This window comes from Odocoileus virginianus, chromosome 14 (assembly GCF_023699985.2).
Source record: "Odocoileus virginianus isolate 20LAN1187 ecotype Illinois chromosome 14, Ovbor_1.2, whole genome shotgun sequence".
Classification (NCBI taxonomy): Eukaryota; Metazoa; Chordata; class Mammalia; order Artiodactyla; family Cervidae; genus Odocoileus; species Odocoileus virginianus.
Genome location: NC_069687.1, coordinates 458,996 through 476,901, shown reverse-complemented (window position 1 = coordinate 476,901; position 17,906 = coordinate 458,996). Strand labels below are relative to the sequence as shown.

Here is a 17,906-nt window from a genome sequence, read left to right as displayed (position 1 = left end):
ACTTTTAATTGATTATGCAGGTGATAGAGAAAGATTCAAGTCATAAAAGATAAATCATGTGATAGAGTGTTTCCAGATATAAATAATAACTCAAGTGATATAGAAATCTATCAAGTAAGAGAAAATGAAAGCTTTGCAATCAAAAATTGTAACTCAGGTGATAGGGAAAGAATACTTCCAGTTTTCGGCCATAATTCATAGGCTAGAAAAGAGGGTTTCGAGTCACAAATGAGAACTTATAGAGAAAGGCTTCCAGTCATAAGTAATTATTCGGGTGATACAGAGAGAGGGTTTCTAGTCAAAGAGAACTGAGATGATAGAGAAAAAAGTTTTCTAGTCATAAAAAAGGTGGAAAAAAAGGTTTCCAATAATTAATGATTCAGGTGACAAAGAAAAAGTGTTTCACTCATAAATGATAAGTCAGCTGAGAGAAGAAAGTTCCCCAGGCCTAAGTGTCAGGCGATAAAGAAACAAGGTAGCTTGTCGTAAGTTACGGAGAAAGAAGATTGTTCGGTCACAGGCTGGTCACTCAGGAGAGAAACAAACCAGCCGTGAATGACGACGAGTCGACACGGGGGAAGGCTTCTAGTTGAAAATGGTGACCGGTATTATAAAAAGCCTTCCACAAACAATCGCAGGTCACAGAAAAAGACTTTTTGTCACAAAGGTAACAGGTCACGGAGAAGGAAATGTTCTGACCTGGTGTGATGACTCAGGTGACAGGACAAAAGGTGTCCTGTGGCGAATGAGGGTCCGTGTGTCAGAGGAAGAAGGGAACGTCACCAATGAGAACTCAGGCAGCAAACTGAGGTTGCTGCTTAAAACTAGTAAAAGAGGAAAGTTTGCAGCCAGGAATGGTAACTCAGGTGATGGTGAAAGATGGCTTCCAGCCATAAGTGACAACACTGGGGGTAGAAAGAGAAGATTCAGTCACAAATGCTAAGTTGGAATTCACATAAATACAGTTTCCAATCCTAAGTGGTAACTCCAGGGACTCAGGGCAAAGTTCCAGTTGCATGTGGTCACCCAGGTAACATAAAATGATTCCAGTCATAAAACCCAAGTTGGGTGATGCAGAAAGAAGTCTCCTGGTCATAACTCCTAACTCAGGTGGTCCAGACGGAAGCTCGCCCATCACAGAGGCATATCGGGTGATGAAGGTCGTTTGCATCCACAAACAGCCCAGGTGATACACAGAGAAAAGTTTCCTCCCCCTCTGAAGTGATGATTCTCTGGAAGAGAAAAAAGTTTTCATGTCGTGAATGACATCGGGATACAGGAAGGAGTTTTGTGGTCAGCAATGATGACTCAGGTGACTGGGGAGGAAGTCGTCTTGTCCTAACTTATGACTTAGGACAGAGGAGATAGGTTTCCAACAACAGAGTAGACCGTCCTCAGCAGGATGACTGGAGGACGAGGTGACAGGGGTTTCAAGGGTGATCCTCACAATCACACTACAGAGAAAATGAGAAAGGTTTCCAACAAGTGTGAACTCAGATTACAGACAAAGAAGTTTTCAGGAGCAAAGGATAACCCATGTTAGAGAAAAAGAAGGCTTCCAGCCAGAATAGATAGGTCCAGACACACAGAAATAAGGTTTCCATCCATAAATAACAGTTTTGGGGAGAGAGAGAAGGTTCCAGCCCTGAATGACACACAGTGACAAACCACAAAAAGTTTCCAGTTCTGGACGGTAAGGAGTTTGAGTCAGAAATCAGAACTCGGGAGATGGAAAACTCACCTCCCCATCCGAAAGGACACTACAGCCGTGGAGCGAGGCTGCCATGGTGACGGGAGCCACCTCCCCGGGAGTGGCCCCTTCGCTGGGGTGAAGAAGTTGCCAGGCGGGAACCACAGCCTCCGCAGAAGGGCCTCCGGGTTCGGGGGGTCGCGGGGGAGGGGGGTGCAGAGCCGCGGTTATCGGCTCACTCCTGGGGCGTTTCTGCCCTGTGTAGCCTCCGCACCAGGCAGAGGGGCTGTGGACGCGGAGACTGCAGCTCAGCACGTGTTTCCTCCGTGGCGTGACCGTGACGCTCACCCTTTCGGTCCCCATCGCCTTGTCTTCTGGGTCATCCTGCTGAGGATGGTCTGCTCTGTCGGGCTGTGTTTTCAGCCTCTCTGGCAGGTGCCCCGGCCCGCGGAGGGGTCGATCTGAGGCCTCTGCGCTGGGCCGTGGGCTCAGCAGAGGCCGGGCAGGCAGCACCATGTCCCACGGTGTCCCAGGGTGGCGCTCTGCCCCCTCTCCCGCCTGCGCCCGCCTAGGAGCCTGCCCCTGCGGGGGGACAGCATGCCCCCATCCTGAATCCAGGGCCCAGCTGAAGGCACCTCCGGCTTTCAGCCACGGCCCAGAAAGTGCCGACAAGGCTGGTGCCCGCCTCCGGCTGGGGGCCCGGGTACGACCCCTCCTCCTACCAGGCCCAGCCCCCACCCCTGACCCAGAGAGAGCTCGCGCCCTAGGAGGCGGTCAAAACACCCACGCCCCCACCCCTGTCCGGCACACAGGCGCTCAGATGTCCCCTGGGCCCATACGTGTGGCTGGTGTGCGTGGGCGGGGCTTATGGGGCCAGGGCAGGGACCATGCAGCAGGCTGCCTCTGCGGACCACTCTTCCCTCTGCCCCAGGCCCCTCCTGTCCATCCCGCAGAGCAGCGCTGCCCCCTGGTGTCTGTGGGCACCCCCACACTGGGAAAGGGTCTGGGGGAAGGACGACCCTTAGATTCTGGTGCAGGCCTTGCCCTCCCACCTCCACCACCCGCCCCCAGCCCTCTCGGGGCTTCAGTGGTCCGTTGCAGGGACGACCCCTCAGATTCTGCTACAGTCCTCGCCCTCCCACCCCTACCACCTGCCTCCAGCCCTCTCGGGAAGAAGTCCCGGGCTGCCCCCTCGTTGTCTGTCCGCCCCTCTGCACGGCCTGCCCTGGTTAGCCCCTCCTCCCCAGACCCTCTCTTCCCATCAGGGACACTGGGCTCCTCAGCAGCAACCCTGGAGCATGGAGCGCCCCCGCCCTGACCCCAGGGCCCACAGACCTCTCTTCTCACCCTATTTGAGACTTGAGGAAGCCACAGAGCCAGGCCCTGGCCCCCAAGGCCGCGCTCACTCTAGCCCTGGACCTGACCGGAGCCAAGGCTGGCTGATGGTCCCAGGGGTGGAACCCCGGGTCTCCCACTCCAGCCCAGCTCCGACCGGGTCTCCCCAGGCTGCATGGCCACGTGCAGGCAGCGCAGCTCCACACCACAGCGTGAGACAGGCTAAAGTTACCTCATCGTTTGAGTGACTTAAAACTCAAAGCATTTGAGAGTTAAGAAAATCAAAATGAGAAAATTTTGGAAACAGATTTTTAATACTTAAAAAGTTTTAAGACAAAAGTTAACATACTCTTTTAAAAATGTTTTATAAAACAGTGATATAAATTTATTTTAGCATGAGATAAAAGCAAAACAAGGTTCTGTGGAATACACCCATTATCGGCCAATTCATTTTACATCTGTCATTGGGAATCTTCGTTTAAGCCGTGACTGGCGTCCTGCAACAAACGACTCACCAGGAAACATCGCAGTGAGGCCGGCCCCATGTCAGCTGTCCCTCCCCGATAAGCAGAGCGTATCTGCTACCAAGAAGAGCACTGGGCCTAAAACTTTTCTCTTGATTTCTGTAACACAGGAACAGGTTCTTATTCATCGCAGTCTCCAGAACATGTGCACTAACCAGGACAAGCTTGCAGCAGGAAGCAAATGCTGCCTCGTCTTGAGCAACGTGTACTTTTTTTTTTAATGCTATGATTACATTCTTCTTTAAGGCAATGTAGTTTGTTTTGTTTCTATAAAACTTACATTAATCATTTTTTTAAATAAAATGTCAGCATTTTGGGTCCAATCAACCAGAAGCAGGATAGAACCAGGACATCTAGACAGTTCTTTATAAAGAGATGCTGAGCTCAGATGGTTGTCCTTCAAAACAGAGCAAACAGGCTCTTTTGTCTCCGAGCATGCAGTTAAAGTACGTAAACGCAACACACTTCTTGAGCAAGATCACGTAAGCACAACACGCTACTTGAACCACACAGGCCTGCAAGTCTCAGCCGTGGCCTCATATATCCTGGGGTAGCCGCTGCAGTGAGGAAGCGATGGCCCCTTCCCGCGGTGTGCTCACCGAGGACAGACCCCGGGGCGGCGGGGGGGAGCGGGTCACACGCACGATGAGAGCTTCTTTCTCTCCTCAAACTGCTTGTCCACGGCCAGAGACAGGGCCTGGAGGAAGCCCTCAATGGTGACAGTGGGGGCCTGGAAAATACACGGCACTGTGGCGGTCCTCGCCCTCGGGGTGGGGGTGGCCTGGTAGCACCCACCTCCAGGGCACAAGCACTCTGAGCAGGCAGGGAGGGCCTGGGCATGCGCTTTCCACACGCCAGTGAGGTGAGCAGACACATGCCAGCCCTCCACTGCCCCTGGGCCTGTCACTTCAGAAACACGAGAGGAGGCGGAAACCCCAGAGAGGCAGGCAGGACTCTCCTCGAGGCCAGCCCTGCGGGCAGAGTGGGCAGCAGGGGTCCAGGGCCCAGGCACTCACCTGGATGTACAGTGCGTGAGCGAGAAAAGGGAGCTTTCTCAGGACACGGCCACTCAGGCCCTCGCTCTTCCTGTGAACATGACCACACGGCGTCAGCTCCACATGGACCGTGGTGCACTTCAGGACGAGTCCTGATCTCTCCCTAGAGCCCCTTGGAGGGTGGGCAGTCTCCCCCAGGCCTCAGCTACCGCTCCAGGAGGGGCAGGATTCTGACACCACCCACGGCCTCGGCCGGGGCACCATGAGGTGGGTACAGGCCGGCTCACACCTCTGAATTCTTGCACAAGTCTGCACTGCTCCCCTCTGTCCCACCTTGACCACTGTAACCAACTCTCTCCAAAGCCCCGCCAGCGTGTCTGGCACCTGGCGTCTGCCACGCAGCCCACCCGAGGCCCTCACATAGGGCACACGGTCTCCCTGACCTCTCTCCAGTTTATCCAAATTCTAACTGTCTTCAGAGGCTCTGCTCTACTTCCCAGCTCCATCTCCGGGGCCACCTGAGCGCTTGCCAGTGCTACCAGCCTGGGCTCGGGCAAGTGCGCCGGGGATGCTCACATGTTTCGTGGCTCTCAGTACCCAGGCAGCGGGATCAAACACTGTCCATCCCGCAGCACCAAGGCCAGCGCCCTGACTGTCTTAACTGTTTACTCTGCTCATCAAAGAAAAAGCCTCCACCTTACTTTCTTGGCCATTTGTAAAAACTTAACAAATATTGCTTAAGAATCCACCGATGCTACAGACAGCCTTAATCTGAGAGCCTGTCCTGTGCTAGCGCAGTGCTTTGCTTGCTGTCCATGGGCACACGTGGAGGGCAGCTGGCCTCACTCTCCCATCCAGGAGCCCAGGGTTGGGGAGGCCAGAGGGCATCTGCTGTGGGTGAGATACCCTGGGATTCAGCCTCCGCCACCCAACCCATATCACCACCTCGGCTGCCACAAGCGATTACAACCCCTGTGACCAAAGAGAACGGGCTTCTCTAGGTTGTCAAAGCGAAGTCACCCTCAGAATGGAAGAAAATACTTGCAAACAAAGCAAATGACAAGGGATTAAATCTCCAAAACATACAAACAGCTCATGCAGCTCAATATCAAAAAAACAAACAGCCCAATCCCAAAATGAAAGGAAGATCTAAACAAACATTTCTCCAAAGAAGACATACAGATGGCAAACACACATGGAAAGAGGCTCAACATCACTAATCATTAGAGAAATGCAAATCAAAACTACAGTAAGGTATCACCTCATACCAGTCAGAACAGTAATCATCAAAACGTCTACAAGCAATAAATGCTGGAAAGGGTGTGGAGAGACGGGAACCCTCCTACACTATTGGTGAGAATGCAAACTGATACAGCCACTATGGAGAACAGTACGGCGGTTCTTTAAAATCCTAAACATAGAGCTACCATATGACCCAGCAATCCCACCCCTGGGCAAATATCTTGAGAAAACAAAAATTCAAAAAATATACTTATCCCTATGTTCATAGCAGCACTATGCACAATAGCCAAGACGCAGAAACAACCCAGATCTCCACTGACACGTGAATGGACAGAGACGACGTGGTGTACATACACAGTGGGACATTGCTCCACAGTGAAAAAGAATGAAATGAAGCCATTTGCAACAACACGGATGGACCTGGATATTATCATACTAAGTGAACCAAGACAGAGACAAATATCATATGATATCACTTGTAATCTAAAAAATTATACAGATAAACTTACTTACAAAACTGAAACTGACTGAGACTTAGGACACACATTTCTGGTTACCAGAGGGGCATGGGGGAGAAGGGTAAATCGAGAGACTGGGATTGACACGTTGCTGTTCAGTTGCTCAGTCGTGTCTGCCTCTCTGCGACCCCACGGGCTGCAGCATGCCAGGCTCCTCTGTCCTCCACCACCCCCCGGAGTGTGCTCAAACTCATGTTCGCTGAGTAGGTGATGCCATCCAACTATGTCATCCTCTGCCGCCCCCTTCTCTTCTGCTTTCAGTCTGTCCCAGGATCAGGGTCTTTTCCAATGAGTCGGCCCTTCAACTCTGGATAACATACAAGCTACTACATGTAAAATAGGTGACAGATAAGAATCTACTGTGGGGCACAGGGAACTCTACTCAGTACTCTGTGGTGACCTATAAGAAAGAATCTAAAGGAGTAGATACGTGTATGTATAACTGAATCACTTTGCTCTACAATATTTACTGCAAATCAACTATGTTCCAAAAAATTTTTTTAAAAAGAATAAGTGAGGTCAGTACACACCTTGAAATTTCACTCAGAAGGAGGCTCAACTTGGACACGTTGTTTTCAATGAAGCCAATCATCTCCAGCTCGCGGAGGGTCAGCAGCTGCTGGCGAGGGTATATGATCTGACACTGCAGGGACAGAGGATGGGGCAGCAAAAGCATCGGTCAGTGGTTTCTCCCTCAGCTCAACCTGCAGACCCAACAAGTGCAGTGCTCAATGTGAGAGTGGGTGCAGGCTGAGGGGCACCTCTTTCTACACAGGAACCAGACGCTGTAAGTTATGCCAGCACATCAAGAACACACAAGAAAGCTAATGTGTTCTTAGGAAAGTGAGAAAAAACTCAAGGCACCCTCATTAGCTCTTCCAGGCAAGAGAGGTAGATCTTGAAGATGGCTGCTGCAGAGGGCGGCCCAATGTACTGTCTGATGTCAGCCCTGTCCACGAAGGCCACATCGATCCTCTCTGTGATGTTGGACGTGGTCAGGATCACTACGTTGGAGTGCCTGCGGGCAGAGGGCGGGCCCGGTCAGCCTGGGCCACAGGGACCCAACCACCCCTGCCCTGACACACGCAGTGTGAGGACAGATCAGCACCAGGGCCCAGGCGTTCAGCCAGCTTCCTATCCTGTGCCCACCCCCACGAGGTCTTCTGAGGCCCTGCTTCTTGCGCTCCGCCTGACTCTCATTCCTGCCAGGTCCTCCCGGCTGCAACAGCGCAGACCTCCCCGCTCTTGCTCTGCGAGCTCCCGGCCTATGGACACCTCTCACAGGCCCCAGCTGGACTGCTCCCTGCCCCCTTCACCGCGGTGAAGCCCTCACTCTGCGCAGCGTCCTTGCACCCCAGCACCGACACTGCCTGCCTGGGCACAGCCACACCTGCCCGTCACACACTCTCACCACTCCAACAGCCGTGACACCATGCTGCATGATTCACCCTGGGGACTAGCGGCCCTCCCCTCCGGCTCCTACACTCCCCAGAGACCCCGCCATCCAGTCTGCTCACCTGTGGGGACAGCACGGAGCGGGCAGCGGCACCCTGGGGAGCACACCGCCTGGCCTGCTGGGCTCGAGTCCTGGGGACGAGGCAGGGCTGCCCCAGGCCCGCAGACAGCACACAGACCACTGGCAGCTTTGTGGCCGCGGAGCGCCTGGAGGATTGCCCCCCACCGACCCCTGTACTCTGACCACAGAGTGGTGAGCAGGGCTGAGCCAGGTGAGGGAGGCACACGGGGCCCAGGAGTCTGGGCAGAGGCTGGCGAGCACGGAGCATGCACAGGGTTCCCACACACGGCTGGGAGCCACATGCCAGGATCGGGCTTTTCACAAATGGTCACCACTGCGGGCCTTAATCGCGTGAGGCAAGGAAGGTGAGAGAGACTGCAGAGACAAGTCTCCACTCCTCCTGGGGCAATGGACGGGGGTCAAGGAGACCCCCTTTTCTGAGTAGTGGGTACCCTCTCCCCACACCAAATCTTTGCTGTGCATTTTTAACACTTCAATAACATAAAAAGTGCGTAATTTCTAAAAAGCTTATGAAACAGAGAGAAGACAGGGCCCAGACACAATGCCAGACGCATCCTAAGCTGGAAAAACTGAGAGTAAGGCCGGGGGTGTGCGTGTGCAGTGGTACCTTTTAATCTGATCGATTTGGGTCAAGACGGCATTGACTACACGGATGGCATCCGAAGGCTCAGCGCCTGCCCTGCATGCATTACGGGCAGCGGTCAGGCTTTCCACCTGTGGGCACAGAGTGGCGGGGTGGTCAGCTAAGTGGACGCCGGGGGGCGGGGGGGGGCCTGCACGTGAACACCACACCGAGGGCTTGTGGGGACCCCCGGGGCTAGGACTGCAGGACACAGCCAGTAGAGGCTGGCCAAGCATGGGGCTGGTGGTGCCAGAAACATGAAAGGCCACCCAGTCCTGCGCTTCCTCCAGTCACAGGTGTGAACACACCCACCTCATCGATCAGCACGAACACCAGAGCATCCTTGTCATCAATCAAGTCCTGAATCTTCTGGAACATCCTAGTCACCAGCTTGCCACTCTGGAAACAAAACACTCCTTATTATCAACATGTACTCTTCAAGCTGCTTGGTGCACACGTGCGTTCACTGTCTCCATCTGGCTGAGCTCTGACCCTAGGTGGCCCCACAAGCCCACCGTCTCCTGATAGCCCCTCGGAAAACTCCCTGAATCAGAGAAGCCAGGTCTGCAGGGAACCCAGAGGCCCGCTGCCACACCCACACTTCGGCCCCCTTTTCCACCTTTCCCTCCCCAGCGGTACTGGACGTGCTGGGTCTCGGGTGCAAGTCAGCCAGGCGCCCCTCCTACAGGACTCCTGTCCCCACCCACCATCTGCCAGGGGCACCATCCGACACGGAGGGCCTGCAGCAGAGCCTTCCAGAGCTGAGGGGCACCTTGCCATCACCTGGCCTGAGTGCTTCAGTTCACAGCTGGCGAACAAGGCTCAAGCTGAGGGTGCGGTCCCATCGGAAGGTGATCCCTCCCTCCTCAGGTAACACTGAACGCCCCGTGCCCCAGCGCAGGTCTGGAGGTGACAAGCAGAGGGTCCTCTCAGGCCTCAGGTGGTTTCCAGGTTATCACTAAGCTCTGGAACTCTCCTCTGACCATACAGTCAGCCCCTGTTCACATTCCCATTTCACCTATTTCTCTCCTAAAGCTTCTGGAAGAAAAAGTTTGCCTAATCTACTGGACAAGTTTTCAACTGTGTGGTGGACAATCCAGAGAACTGGGATTAGTATAAACACTTACCTCTGAAAACCACTTAGAAAAGAGGCTATGGCTGTTAATTTCAACTAACTGGCCATATCGGTACCTAAGATGGTTTAAAAAAAAGAGAAACAGCAATCATTACGAGTCAGTCCCATAACATCCCTGGCAGCAACCACCTCTGTCTCTATAACACAACACTGCTTAAATGCCCAGCAGGCTGAGAATGACTGCTCTGTTACCACTGACCCAGGATGAGGTACCTGCAAGCTGCATGTTAATAGTTATGAACAATCTAACAAGATGTGTCAACATCAGTGGTTCTAGTTGGAGCAAACTAAATGTCTCAAACTGAATGGTATCTTCATTTGAATTAAAGCAAGAAAAAAATAGCGCTAAGATGGCAGAGTAGAAGGGTGTGTGCTCATCTGCTCCTGCGAGAACTCCAAAATTGCAACTCACTGCTGAGCAACCACAAACAGAAGAATGGTGGATCCCACCAAAAAAAGACACCCTACGTCTCAGGTTGAAGGAGAAGCCCCAGCAAGACAGCAGGAGGGCAAAGATCACATTTGGAATCAAACCCCATACCTTCCAGAGACACTCAGATGGCACAAGTAAAACCTTGTGTGCAACAGGACCCAGGAGAAAGGAACAGTGACTCCACAAGAGACTGAGCCAGACTTGCCTGTGAGGGCAAGAGATGGGAATACCAGACCACCTGACCTGTCTCCTGAGAAACCAGTATGCAGGTCAAGAAGCAAGTTAGAACTGGATATGAAACAATGGACTGGTTCCAAATTGGGCAAGGAGTACGTCAAGGCTGTATATTGTCACCTTGCTTATTTAACTTATATGCCGAATATATCATGCGAAATACCAGACTGGATGAAGCACAAGCTGGAATCAAGATTTCAGGGAGAAATATCAATAACCTCAGAGGGCAGATGACACCACCCTTATGGCAGAAAGTGAAGATGAACTAAAGAGCATCTTGATGAAAAGTGAAAAAGGAGAGTGAAAAAGTTGACTTAAAACTCAACATTCAAAAAACTAAGATCATGGCATTAGGTCCCATCACTTCATGGCAAATAGATGGGGAAACAATGGAAACAGCAACAGACTTTATTTCCTTGGGCTCCAAAATCACTGAGGACAGTGACTGCAGCCGTGAAATTAAAAGACGCTTGCCCTTCAGAAAAAAAGCTATGACAGCATATTAAAAAGCAGAGACGTTATTTTCCCGACAAAGGTCCATCTAGTCAAACTATGGTTTTTCCAGTCGTCATGTATGGATGTGAGAGTTGGATCATAAAGAAAGCTGAGCACCAAAGAATTGATGCTTTTGAACTGTGGTCTTGGAGAAGGCTCTTAAGAGTCCCTTGCACTGCAAGGAGATCAAACCAGTCGATTCTAAAGGAAATGAGTCCTGAATATTCATTGGAAGGACTGGTGCTAAAGCTGAAGCTCCAATACTTTGGCTACCTGATGTGAAGAACTGACTCACTAGAAAAGACCCTGATGCTGGGAAAGGCTGAAGGCAGAAGGAGAAGGGGACAACAGAGGATGAGACAGTTGGATGGCATCACCAACTCAATGGACAGGAGTTTGAGCAAGCTCTGAGAGTTGGTGATGAATCAGACATGATTGGGCAACTGAACTGAAGAATACTTAATACTCTTTTGGTTGTTTAGTCACTCAGTCATGTCTGACTCTGCGACCCCATGGGCTGTAGCCCACCAGGCTCCTCTGTTCATGGAACTTCCCAGGCAAGAATACTGGAGTGGGTTAGCATTTCCTTCTCCAATAGTTAATACAACTAGTTAAATACAATTAATTCTTAATACTGCTTTTAGTCTACTTATAATTTATATTCCTATATTCAAAAACCATTACCTGTATTAACATGGCAAATCAAAACATAAGCATCAAAAGTCTTTTGGACACAGTCGAACATTTTTTTTTCTCCTTCCACAAAACCCTAAGGAATGTGAGAATTTGTTTTCCAGCACAAAATTACTTCCGTCAAACCTGGAGCCCTGGAAAACTCAAAGGGAACCTGGACACACGCTGTCTGAAACCCAGCACTAATACCCCATTTCCCACGGAGTCAGTGAGGACTCTGGATGCACTTAGTTCTGATTAAAATCAAACAGGGAAGGGCCAGCAGAGAAGCCAACTCCCAGATCTGTTTCACAGTTTCTTTCATGTTGTGAGTCCACAGAAGAAAAATAATTACTTTAAAAAGTATCACTGACTTTACAGTTGAAAAACATCATTTAGTAATTTTGTTTACAAAAGAGGAGAAGGGGGAGATAGACAACCTAGTGAATATAGATTGGGTTGAATATTACACAAAATTAATCATAAAGCATTTTGATTATTAAGTAAAGTAGACTTTAGTTAATAAAGCAAAAAAGGCTTGCTAAGGCTTCTTCTTGCCACAAAATAAATACCAATTTCCAGATCTCTATACTGGAAAACGTCACATTTCTTGTAATAACACCTTCACCTTCCGGCGTTTCAGGAAACTGCCCTCAGAGATTATCAAACACAGATGTGTTTCACTATGTCAAGACAAAGGTCAAGATACTGAGCATAAAACAAAGGGCTGAAATAGAGCAACTTCCCTACTTTTAAGACAGTTTTGAAAAGAAAACAGATTTAAAAGTAAATCTCACAGGATTTCCTTTTCTGAAGGCATACTAGTCTAAAAGGGTGATTTACCTTCTGCCTTAACCAACTAGAAAACTAGACAAAACAGTGAAACAATGTCTGTGAAGGGTGCCAGACAACAGAATCGGGGACTGTAACCTGGGAGGCGGGCAAGGGGTAAGCGCGACAGCCCTGAGCTCCTGCCTGGAGTGACACCGGGTGGGACCCAAGAGGAGAGGCCAAGGTACTGAGCTGAAGAGACAGGCCAGAGTTTAAGGAGCCGAGGTGTCAGGAGGCTACAGAGCAGAGTTCCAGAGAGGAGAGAGACATGCAGGAATGAAGCCCGGCGACTGTCATGGGGCAGCAGTGTGTGAGGACGGAACCCAGCGCTAGAGCCTGGGAGTGCTCGAGACCCCAGGGCCGAGGGTGCTCGCTGGTCCTTGAGGGGCTCACTCAGACCCAGGAGGGCCCTCCTGAGGGTGAAGTCTAGGCCACAGAGACCACTCCTGAGAAAGATTAACAACAGACCTCACAAGGATTACACCAAACACAAGGACACAAACCCCTGTCAGAATAAAATCCTGTGGTCATTAAAGACAAACAAGAGAATCCAGTCACTGCAAATCGTCATGTCCACATTCAACAATTATGTGGCACGCCAAGAAGCAGGAAAATGTGACTCGTAACCAGACCCAAGTGATAACAAGGATGGAATTGGTAGACAGAGCTTACAAGCATAAATAGAGCTGAGCAATCTTCAGACAAGAAAATCACTCAGAGATGGAAATTTCACTGAACAGAAGTAAAAGCAGATCAGATACTGCAGAAAACTATTCAAAATGAAACTCAGAAAATTTTTAAAACTTGAGCAAAGATGAAAGGGCACATGAGTGGCCTGCGGGACAGCATGAGACAGTCTAATGTGTAAATGAATAGACCCCCACAAATGGGGGCAGAGCAGGGGAATTAGTTGAAGAGGTAATGCCCAAATACTCTCCGAATGTAGTGAAACCATAAATCTCTAAATGGACTACACTCAAGAAGTGGCAGACAAACCCAGCACTAGGCTTGGACACTCCTCCCAGGAAGTGACAGGGCAGCAGACAGATTGTCAGCACAGACATCAAGCAACCATGGGACAGTCGACCGAATGCGAGCAGAGAGCGCTCCTCGAAGTGTACACGGGGCGGGCACCACAAGTGATCCCGTGCTGGTCACAGAGTGAGTCTCAGCACATTTAAGAGGACTGGACTCAGAGCGCAAGACTATATGAGTACAGAAGGACTCATTAAATTACACTGAGACACCTACTATTCATGTAAGATGATTTAAAAATAGCAGCAGCTCCTCCCGTCATTACAGCTGAAAACAGAGCAAACCCACTTCAGCGGCTCTCCTCTCTCGAATTACCCAAGTTACCTGCTCGAGAGTCTGATGGTCAATTTCTGGGCTAAAGCTTTACACAGGGACGTTTTTCCAGTTCCTGGAGGACCTGTAACAAAATGCAAACAAGTTTTTAAGTTACTGCTGTAACAGATTTCTTGAAACAGTAGCTGCATTATTCACAGGATATAACATAAGGAACAGACTGTAACGCTATAAATGTTACTATCACAAAAATTGCTTAAGTTGCTGAGAAATCTGTTAATAGCGCAAATGCTAGAAAACATCACCAGGAGCTTCTTGGCCTGTATCCACTCTGCTTTTCTTTCCATCTTCAAGGAAACCCTCCCTGTCCCTACATGTCTTCTATGAAATCCGCTGATTATGAAAACCCACTTTTCAAAGGTCAAACAAACCTTTCCTGGTAACCATCGGGACCTCAGGCACTGGTGTTTGCTGTTCCTGAAGCCCACGGCACCAGCATCGTTCACTCCAGCTCCGCACACGTGGGCCTGAACCCCAAGCTACACAGGGAGAGTGGTGGGGCAAGGCCTGGGCCCTGCGTGTCCCTCAGCACAGCGGCTGACAGGAGCTCTGAGGGCACGGATGTGGGAGCACAAACGCGTCCAACAGAAAATGATGACGTTCAATTCTGATCCTTGGCATTTTCCATAATTCACAAGTAAATCTATAACCAATTCTAATGGGAAATACTGTGTTGCACTAAGTAAAACACCTTGTGATTACCCTCTGACTCTAGTATTAAGAAAATTTGCCAAGATATTCTAAAGACACTCTAAAGACACTGTTTCCATAAAACTGAACACAAGCCTACAATCTTCATTGTATAAAGAAGCTAATTACTCTTTTAATTATAGCTCTTATCTCACTATAATTTGGGCTTTCTCTCAGTTCTTTTTCTCTCCTGGGATAGTAACAATAACAACAACAAAAAAAACCCCAGTATTCTCTTCCCAGAACTAGACAGTTCTGTGAAGTGGGGGCTTTTGCAGTTTATTATCCATCAAGAGAAACTCCAAGGATACTATGAAGAAATACAAGGCAATTGCTATCCTGAGAAACCCATGACCAGTGGGGAAACAAGGCAGATATTTGGAAAGCTGAATAACAGCATAAAAAGTCACAAGGAATGATCAGGTGGCTGCCCTATGAAGGGTCAAGTAACCAAAGTGCAGAGAGTGTGCACATGACTGGCTTCACAGAGGAGGACATTCTGGGACAACGGGCTCCACTAGGAAGAAGGAGCTGTAACTTTCGCAGGACAAAGGCAGGAAGAAAAGCCTGACTCCACGCAGTTTTATTTTGTCAAATGAAACCAAAACGCTTACCGTGAAGCAGCACCACCCGGTTCCAGGTGATGAGGTTGCTGTCGACATTCTTATCCGAAAAGAGTAAAGTTGTCATCACATAGTCGAGGAGCTGCGTGAAGAAAGCAAAGACAGAAGTAAAGTCCTTGGCAGAGCAGAGGTTCAGCTGAACGTGTCCTGAATGAGCAGAGGGAAGGAGAGTCTTCAGAGCCTACCAGGCACACTCAGCCTTTCACCTCAGAAGGAGTCTTAAAGTCTCAGAGGACACGTGCTGAGTGTGACTATTACAAGGATGAAAGTAAACTCAAAGATCGCTTATTTACAATGCAAAGAACACACAAAACAACTGAGGGCTACACCCAGTCAGTGAGCTCGTTCCTCTGGGACACAGCAGTGGACAAGCTGTGTTTGCTAAAAGAACAGCCGGGGCTCTGGGGTCCCCGTGGCTCCTAGGGGAGCCGGGGTGGGTGACGGGGGTAGTGAGGATGGACTTCTAGTGTCCTCCCCTCCCCCATCTGTGTACAGAAGGACTCGTCCCCTTGAAGGGGGTTTAGACATGGTGGTACTCGCTCAGATCGCCCACCTGCTCTGCCCCTTGACACTGCCGTCTCAGCCCACAGGTTCCTAAGGAGTGTGACCCAGTGCAAGTGGGTTCACTTTTGAAACCTCCCCCTTCTCCTGAGGGGAACTCCCCAGAGTACAGCTCCACTCAGAGCAAGCCCAGAGGAGACGCCCAGGACAGAAGACAGACTCCCAGGGCATGGGGTGCTGACTAGCAGCACTCCTAGAAGCCCACATGAGATAAGAGGTGCTAGAGAGAACACAATAATGATTCACTTGAAATATGGAAGCCTTTCTGGAAAAAGCACAACTCACATGAGATTTGACTTCCACGTCATACACCAGGCTGTCCCAAAGCCCATGGAATTCAGCTGAGAGAACAAAACAAAACCAAATGTTAGGAAAGCAAGCCTTGCACCTACTGGTTACGTCCACCCTGAGCCACTGATATCCTCAACTGCTCCAGACGCAGCAAGCTATAATTCTGGTTACAGAAAAGCTAAACTTTCAAAGTCATCTGTAAGTTAAAGATTTTGAGTAAGTGGCAGTCACATGTGACTTTGGGTAGGTAATGAACCTTCTGTGGACCTGCGCGTGGACCCAAGCACTGATCCTGAACTCACCACTCTCCCCACAGGCCAACACTCGGGCAGGGCCGAGTGGCAGGTGGAGTCTAGCTTTCAGGACATCAGGCCTAACCTGGATTAGACGTGGCATTCAGCCTGCTAGATCCCATTATCACAGAGAAACACAGAGAAGGTAGGAGGAAGGAGTCGTCCAGCAAGACCGACCAACTGGGCAGGAAAGAAGAGCGACAGCGTAATAGCCCTCAATTAGCACTGGCTTTGAGAGACCCATCCAAGTAGTCTCATATTGGATATTTCTACTTTTCTCTCTTGTGATATACTTCCTATTTCCTAACAGATAAAACGCCCTAAAACTATACAACAGACACACAATATCTCGGAGGCTGAGGTGTGTGCTGTCCTCCACCCTCCCATTCTAGGCGTGCGCCACCTACTGTTACTGTCACAGATACCTGCAGGCAGAACCCAGTGATTTGCTGCAACTATGTTTTCTGTCTCTTCCTCCAGGTTTTCACTGCTGGGGCCATCCTCATTCAGCTGGAAGATGTGAAGTGCAATATTGCATATGCTCAAATCAATGGGCTGTGATGAGGAAAAAAATCAAATAAATCTACACAACACACTATCAAAACAGCAAATTCATGTTCTTGGGCTACGGGTTAACTGTTTCTTAGCTCTGAAAATTAAGTTACCTGTGGATCTTTAGCCTTTAATTCTGTGTCAACAATAGACACAGACTGCACATTTCTGGTCAGAAAAGGCTCGTCAAACTCAGACCAGGTGTAATCACCAAACACAATGTTATGCCTGTTGAGTAGCTTTCTAACACTCAGCTTTATATCCTCTTTTTTTGCAGTGCTAGGAACACAAAACACATAAAATCAGATCTGAGTTAAAAAAAAAAAATCAACATCTTAAGAATGAGTGATTAAAAACAAAACAGACCATAGTGGGGAAAATGCACCCATGGATAGCGCTGGCGGGAGTGCCTGCATGGGAGTGATCCTGTACCGACTACGGGCTGACGGTAACTGCAGGCTGTGTGACCCAGGGAAGCTGCCCAAGGCCTCTGCCCAGGCCCCTCAGAGGCAGGGGGTGAAGGCGGAGTCAGTGCCACCTGGGCTGCTGGTCACCAAGCTGGAACTGCTGCCTAGGTGCCAGCCCCACAGCCGGGAAACAGCAGCCAGTCAGGGGGGAATGAAATGCTCACAGCTGGGGGCCCCAGAGGAGTTTCCCGGGCTCGGGTCCACCTCAGCCCCTACCCCCCGCGCTCGCTGCCTCCCCGAGGGCCCAGGCCCTCCAGCGGCCCCTGCGACGGTGTCCGCGCCCCAGAGCCCCCGGCTCCCGGACACCCGCTGCCGCCAGCACCTCCGGGGCCCATCGTCCCGAGGGCCTGGCCGGGGAAAGGGGATGGTGGGCAAGGGTGAGGGTGAGGGCGCAGGGGCGCTTCCCAAAACTCAGAGTTCCCGGGGCCGGCTTCACCCGGGCTGGAGGCCGGGGTCTGGGTCGACCCTGTCAGGGCGGGTCTGCTCGGGGCAGGGTCCCGTCAGGTCGGAAACGGCCAGGTTCGGGCCGAGGCAGGGCTCACCTGCCGCTCCGCTGGTGCACCTCCACGTGGACCGTGGGCGCCTCGGCCACGCAGGGCAACGCCTGCTTCAGATCTCCCACAGCTTCGTCCATGGCGGCGCTGCCGCTGGGAGCCGCGGGGACCGGGCCGCCCCGTCGCCGCTGCCGCCTCGCGCAGCGACCCGCCACCTCAGCGGCCTGGGCTCTCAGGCGGCGCCCCGCGCGCTTCAAACCCGCCGCGCACGGCGCACCGCCCCCTGACCCGGAAGCGCCGGCGC

At 50.9% G+C, this 17,906-nt stretch overlaps 1 protein-coding gene across 2 annotated transcripts; it reads right to left on the bottom strand.

Annotated features, from left to right (window-relative positions):
• Window positions 1-3,385: 3,385 nt before the first annotated feature.
• Window positions 3,386-17,880, bottom strand: TRIP13 (thyroid hormone receptor interactor 13). Of its 2 annotated transcripts, none has more exons than XM_070476430.1 (13): window positions 17,651-17,880; window positions 16,755-16,920; window positions 16,515-16,599; window positions 15,791-15,846; window positions 14,936-15,026; window positions 13,623-13,695; window positions 9,591-9,654; window positions 8,776-8,862; window positions 8,449-8,555; window positions 7,169-7,322; window positions 6,835-6,947; window positions 4,566-4,635; window positions 3,386-4,279 (listed from the first exon to the last, which is right to left on the bottom strand). In XM_070476430.1, the coding sequence occupies exons 1-13, from the start codon at window positions 17,740-17,742 to the stop codon at window positions 4,184-4,186; spliced, it is 1,254 nt and encodes a 417-aa protein (XP_070332531.1). In that variant the 5' UTR covers window positions 17,743-17,880; the 3' UTR covers window positions 3,386-4,183. The 2 variants fall into 2 exon arrangements, with proteins under 2 accessions (XP_070332531.1, XP_020747330.1); XM_020891671.2 differs by having other exon boundaries at window positions 16,515-16,644; window positions 17,651-17,878.
• Window positions 17,881-17,906: the final 26 nt, after the last annotated feature.

What these genes read in the sequence shown, in the direction of transcription:
- TRIP13 (XM_020891671.2), bottom strand. Translation starts at nt 17,742, where the DNA reads ATGGACGAAGCTGTGGGAGATCTGAAGCAGGCGTTGCCCTGCGTGGCC. An exon ending in CCGGGTGGTGCTGCTTCACG is followed by an intron (nt 13,696 to 14,935) that starts GTAAGCGTTTTG and finishes ATTTTGTTACAG; the next exon opens with GTCCTCCAGGAACTGGAAAA. An exon ending in GCCTGGAAGAGCTAATGAGG is followed by an intron (nt 6,948 to 7,168) that starts GTGCCTTGAGTT and finishes CTGTCCCTGCAG; the next exon opens with TGTCAGATCATATACCCTCG.